Here is a 6,908-nt window from a genome sequence, read left to right on the forward strand (position 1 = left end):
ATGCTTGCCTTCAAATTTGTTCATGTGTTTCCTGGACAAACATTATTAGGGATGGGCCACTTCTCCCCTGCGCTCATGAGCATGCTACAGTATACCAGATGAGGACCTTAGTGCCTTAGAGGTACTTAAAGTACATAAATAGATCCCAAATTTGGCATGGTAGTTGTTCCTCAATGCATGTGTCAGATCTCAGAACGTTACTTTACAGTTCTAGGTGCTGCCATAGACTCTCTTACTAAAGAACAGTTACAATAGATGCCTACGCACCTTCTATGCATGGCTTATAATCTCTCGAGATCCAGGAGGTCATTTTCATGTCTTTAACCGCCACCCACCCCACCCCACCCCCACACACCTCCTAAACCTCTGGTACCTTTAAGCCAAATCCATAACCCCTTAAACGAAAGTCTCAAAGCACACATGGTGCACAAGGCCCACACATCTCTCTCAGGACTACGTTTCGTGCAGCTGGGACAGTTTCGTTCAGCAGAGTCTATTTCCGGAAAATTCTGTCATCCGTGTCAGTGTTAAGGTACCATCACGGTGCCTGGGGTCACACACATGTACTTTAGCACCTTTTAAATCAGACGCCTTCTGTGATTGATGAAGTGAGCAAGGAGCATCTCAAAGACTCTGTGCACAGACCCACACCTGCGGTCCTTCCGTCTTATTGCAAGACCCTTCTTATACATAGATAAGAGGGTAATACAAAGACAATGCTCGAGATAAAAGACGCTCCTCTCTTTTCTTAATCATTGCGCATTTCCATCACTAAGAGTGACAGGCCTTTGATGTTAGTGTTTAGCTCAGAATACCTCATTCCACGATAATATGCATATCTGTATCTATAAAACGCTTTTGCCTCTGAGACATATTAATTCGCAGACAAATCCTTTTGACACTTACACTGCCTCAAGTGGAGCATTTCCACCTAAATTTGCTTCTCGCCGTTCTAAAGTAAAGCTATTAATTGTGTGTGGATGCGTTACCACTGCATAACTTTTTGCTCTTCCTGTTTTGCTTCAGTCATGTAATTGCAGTGGACAATCAGATGCCTGTTTTATGGGCGTATGGTAGAACTGTCACTTCCTTTTGGCTGCAGGTAACACGGGAGCTGTCACAACTACTTACCCTGCGTTAATGCGCCCCACGCAGCACTGATAGTTTCATTGAATCAATCAGGGTCTTCTGTTTTCCCAGTTTCACATCTCGCTTGACATGCAGCTCTTTATCTTGTTAACAAGACATAATGAACAGTTGGTGAAAACTTCAGGCACTTCAGGGGACATGATGCAAACAAAATGCGAACGCAGCCTGGCAAAGTCAATGTGTATCCATCTATCCATTGTGGTCTGTAGCAGTGTCAATGATGCAAGCCTGTTTCTTTCTAGAACCAGGAATCCCTGTTCTTTTGTTACAGAACTCAACTTTCCAGAAGTACCGCACAGTTGTCATGCTGTGCTACTTAAAAGTCTTTTTCATCAAGATCCTGCGGCATCAAAAGAAAAGCATAACATCCTAGAGCACCTAAGTTTGCTACTCCCTGCTCTTCTTGAAGTCCCTGCAGCCATTTGGGAAAGCAATAGGTGGTTTGTTGACCTTGTGGCATGCTGCATGTGAGATGAACCGGCATGTGAGAGCTAATGCCCCAAACCTCTTGAACTTTGACTTATTGAGAACTGCAAGGCAAATTAATTGCCAGAATTTAATGAACGAGCAGAAGTGCAACTGAAATAAAATAAGTCCACCCATGAAGAGTGAATTGCCTCTAACTCTGCATAAGGACAAAGGCCCAAAATAATTGGAGTGTCCTACACCTCCTGCTGTGGATCTTTCGCTACTTAAAACATCTTTCATCTTCCTCAACTTTGTGCTAAAGCAACAGTGACCCCATGACACCAGAACTGATGTTTGAAAATGTGGAAAACTTCAGTTAAAATCTCCTTAAAGACCACCATTCAGGAGCAGCTGCTACATGTGGTTTGGTCATCTTTTGTGGATGTGAAATTTCATTTTGATGAGGGAAGCCTCTTTTAGATTAGCCGCCCAATTAAATCTGGAGACAGAAATAAACATACAGACTCCACTGTGGATACCTCCATTATCTGGTCACAAGGCCTGTTCTGATGACTGCAAGATTTCTGTCGCTTCTTCAGTTTGCTATTCCACAAACACACATTGCTTTGTTCCGCTGCTGTTCCTCTATGAACACACTGAATGTCAAGATGGAAATTCTTCGAATTCTGCAAAAAATGGGGTGTGTCATATATCCAGAAGGAGGACTTCGATAGTTCTGTTTTCCCTTTTTCATTTATTGGCACAGGACAACATTCTGTTGACATTAAAGAACACAAACTTGAGCTTGAGAACAGCACACATTTCATAAAAGCGGCTTACAGGAAAGGAAGTATAATAAAAAGAACAGAGGGATCTTTCTGTCAGCATATGCACAGCAGATAAGTAAACGTGCAAAAACACATCTCCCTTTCATAAGAAGAGGATTTTCCATAATAAAGGCTACGGACAGAGCAGCTCCAAACCAGATTGGCCACATGTTATACGTTGCATGAAGTGCTCGGTTTCCCGAAAGATGTTTTGAGTCAACCTTTTATGATCAATGAAGCTACTATGTTCTCAGGAACAAGTCAACTGGAACTGGAAAGGTATTTTTGTCTTGAACCTTTTATAAAAATTAATTTTGTGCCGTGAAAATTCACAAGCGCAGATCTTCTACAACAATGCCTCATTCAAAAACATTTTGAATATTGAAAACCTTTGACACAGCCAGTGATTTATATAACACAGAAGCGGATTAAGCAGTTGAACACTTTAAGTGTCTAAAGAAATTCACAGCTATGACAGAAGGGGATTTTGGGGAGAAAATGACACACTGGTTGTGGGTGGAGTGAAAAGCACAAGAAAACCAGAACACACCAGTGCTGTCTGTGCGGCTACAGCTGGTAGTCTGCCTACTGCCCCAGAGCAAGAACATGACATCCTGTCAAACCCCAGACTACTGCCCACACCAGCTCCAAGACTAGGAGAATAGGCGAATGGCAGAAGAAAATGCCAAATGAGGAAAGATATGTGTGGCTTGATGTAAGGGATATCCATATTATCTTAAGTAATGAGTAACTTATCTGAAAAAGCTATTAATAGATTTACTCGTTTCATATACAGGTTAATATTCAAATCAACTGCTTTTCCATTAGTAAAAGTTTTATTTTAACCACAGCCACTATTCTTATTGTTCATGCTGAGGTACTCCAATCCACATAATTTGAATAAACCTTCCACAAACTACACTCATTCTAAACACACATATTAAATAACACTACTAATGGACATAAACTAGCTCTCTCACACACACACACACACACACACACACACACACACACACACACACACACACACACACACACACACCAAAAAAATAAATAAAAAAGGAAAAGGAAAAGACCTGCTTTACTTGTCCTGACTGTTTGGGTTAATGTCAGGGTTGTGGTGTAACACAATGGGACAGCTCTGTGTGTCAGTTGAGCATTGATAATGTGACCTTAAGGTCTGGATTATTTGACAACCCACAAGATGTTATCGAGGTTTTCAGTGGTGACCACTTGGGTAAATTTTGTTCCTCAAAACCACCACAGGAGGCAAATGGTGTCGTACACCTGGATAGTGCTGGATATGATCGAACCACCTGGTGACATTCAGATATCGCTCTTTCTCCTGTACAGCCAATTCCACCTAAGAAAAAGTAAGGGAAACATGAGACCGTGAACATTAAAGGTAAAAAATAAATGTGCATAACACTACAGAGACATCCAGTAACAGTGTCTTTGCCTGCTTAGGCATTATTTATTTTTTACAGTGTTTATTTAAATTAAGATGATATTGACATATTACTATATTATATATACAGCATTTTGTAGAAGTATACAATGCAAAAAAAAAATCACAAGAATTCACTCTTTAATATGGCACACTTTGGGTCAACTGTAAAAAGTAAAAAAAAAAAAAGGTCTTAAAGTGTTAAAATGTAAGAAAATCTTAAAATTAGACTTCTATGAGCCTTTCACACTGAGAGCAATGCAAAAAAAAGTGAAGCAAATTGGTGCTTTCACCAAATGCGAAATGATGAATCACATTCAGCTAATTCATGCCTGCACAATAGGAGGCGTTGACTGAGAATGCATTTTTAGTTTTTCCCACAACATCTACATTGCTTTCTCCTGAAGTTACAGTCATGTATATCTGCATACATAACCATTTTATGCATATTGTATTATTGAACAGCGAAAATAGCATTTATTTGACCGAAATTAGGAATCGTCAGCCAGCTGAATATTTATATGCCAGTGAATGTTTACCAATGAATGGGATGCTACGCTCTCATTCAAAACCTGTTGGATATTGACTAAATATCTTCTGTACCTTTTGGCTTTAATGAGATTTCCCCAAGAAACTGGCAAGAATGCCAGAACTTTTCTGTTCTTGAACACAAACTCGTGATTACAACTTCACAAGTAGGAAGTTTCCGATAGCACGTGAAGGCAGCATCAAATCTAATTGGATGGCTTGTTTCATCATGGGGCGACGAAAAAAAAAAAATAATCGGCACACTAGTCGATAAAAATAAAAAAATCTAACTTTGTCACGCCTCAATTGATCATGCATGGTGTAAATAGGTCCACAGGGATCTACTGTTTTGAGTCAAGAAAATCATCACGTCGTACATTTGCGTCGCTTAATTGCACTCGGTGTGAAAGGCCCTTATCTTGGAAATTCTTATTTGTCACAGTGATGCAACTGGTTATACAACTCACATAAATAAGCAAAAGTAGTCAATGGCTTTCAATTGACTATAGTATAAATGAACTTTTTGGCCATCAGACTAAACGCCATGTTTGTCAAAAGCCAAACACTGTGCATCATACAGCAAACAAGGGGAAACTCTTGAAGAACGGTGAATACAAATACATTATTGTGGGTTTAATAACGGTAGTACATTTTCCAGACATTTATATTTACTTTTACATGGAAAAAAAAGTCAGTCAAACAAGTTCCTCTGCAGTTCAATGTTGCACAATATAAAAAAATGAAATGACCAAGGGGTGAATAATTTTTATTTATTTTATTTTTTTAAAGAAACTATGTCTAACTGACCTTATCTTCAAGAGATTTAAACCAAGTGACATACTAATGCCTTCTGGGAAATGACAACTCTCTGTCAGTCATTTAGTCAGTCAATTACAAACACTGACATGGAGAGATGTGATCTTCTATTCCCTTTCCCTCTAATTCTCATTTAATCCCTTTCTTCCTTTCTCAATGGGCTCCTTCAGGCTCCTTAAACTTCCTTGGCTGCTGTCCTGGGAAATGACATCACTATATGTCTCATCTTTTCTGCTGTGTCAAATTTCTCCTGTGCTTTAAGCGTCTTACTGCTTTAATTGGGAGCTCTGCATCACTTCTCTCAAACGACTGAAGTTCACCGCTGAGGGACTTACAACAATGTGGTGAATTCCGTAATACATGAGGATGTCTGCCAGGGTGAAGATGTTCCCAGCCAAGTAAACTTTGTCCTTCAGGTACTGGTTAAGATCCTGCAAGGGAAGTATAAAAGGACGTCACTCTGGGCCTGCTGTGCTGCCAAAAATGGGAATTTTGGAGGGTTAATGACACTTCAAAAGGTCATGCATAAGAATAAAGGAATAAATCTTCAGATGCATTCAACATGTTCAGACTGAAAGCTTGCTTTAAACAAAGCACATTATATGGTATATTTACAAGGAAATTGATTGTTTCTTGAATAGTTTAGCAGGATCACCAACATATAAAAGCACTGTTACTGTTAGAACACTGTTGTACCATTTACTGCAGTTTAAGAGTTCACAGCTGCTGGCAGTTTAACAAGGCTCCAGACTGAGAATAAAATGACCACATACTACACTTGGTAGACTTTATTAGTAGAATTTGGTCCAATTTAAAATCCAATCACCACTGGTTTATTTGCATAAGTATGTGGTTTATCAGATTCACCACATTGAGACGTTTATTAATTACGCATTTAAACCGCATGAGTGTTTCTTTCACTGCTAAATGGCATCTTTGTTGTCTGCTTTGATCACTGCATGCAAAAACACACACAAAGTAACCCATGATGACTCAGTGAATCAGTCTTAAACTCACTGTCCTGCAAGTTATTTTTCTCCCTGTACTGCAAGTTATTTTGTCTGATTTGAAATTAACCAAGAACCTGAGATGTGATCCTTAGTTTTTGAGACTTGATGTCTTTGAGTTTTGAGACATCAGTCTTATTAATGTCTAATTGTTCATATGACACATTCATAAATAATTGGAATTCCAAAGACATTAATGTTTTAAAAGAAATCTCTTATGCTAATCAGGTCTACATTTATTTGATCAAAATTACAGTAAAAACATCAATATTGTGAAATATTATTACAATTTAAAACAACTGTTTTCTATCTTAATACATTTTAAAATGTAATTTATTCCTTTAATGGCCAAGCTGAATTTTCGGGAGCCATCACTCCAGGATTCAGTTTGTCACATAATCCTTCGGAAATCACTCTAATATGCGGATTTGGTGATGTTTCTATTATCATTTATGTTGAAAACATTCAGGATTATTTTATTTATTTGAAATAAAAGTCTTCTGTAATTATAAATGTCTTTATGGTCACTTTTGATCAATTTAATCCATCCCTGCTGGATAAAGTAAAAATTTCTTGAAAGGAGAAATATTATGCCCCTTTTTACAATATGTAATATAAGTCTCTGTCGCTGATGGCCCGCACCCCAGCAGAGTCGGAGCAGAACTCCTTTCGGACAACATATCCAGGACGTTACGCACCATATGACTAGTAAGTCAAATCTCAAAT

General features: G+C 38.7%; 1 protein-coding gene across 1 annotated transcript; it reads right to left on the bottom strand.

The window, feature by feature from the left end:
- Window positions 1-3,392: 3,392 nt before the first annotated feature.
- On the bottom strand, window positions 3,393-5,618 carry LOC107678551 (eukaryotic translation elongation factor 1 epsilon-1-like; the record flags this gene model as incomplete). The annotated part of the gene is made up of 2 exons (XM_016473856.1): window positions 3,393-3,747; window positions 5,511-5,618. Coding segments are annotated over 2 exons (252 nt in total), but the record flags the coding sequence as incomplete, so codon positions are not given.
- Between the last annotated feature and the right edge of the window lie 1,290 nt (window positions 5,619-6,908).

The sequence above is a fragment of the Sinocyclocheilus anshuiensis genome, unplaced genomic scaffold (genome assembly GCF_001515605.1).
Source record: "Sinocyclocheilus anshuiensis isolate Anshui unplaced genomic scaffold, SAMN03320099.WGS_v1.1 scaffold1781, whole genome shotgun sequence".
In the NCBI taxonomy this organism is placed as follows: domain Eukaryota; kingdom Metazoa; phylum Chordata; class Actinopteri; order Cypriniformes; family Cyprinidae; genus Sinocyclocheilus; species Sinocyclocheilus anshuiensis.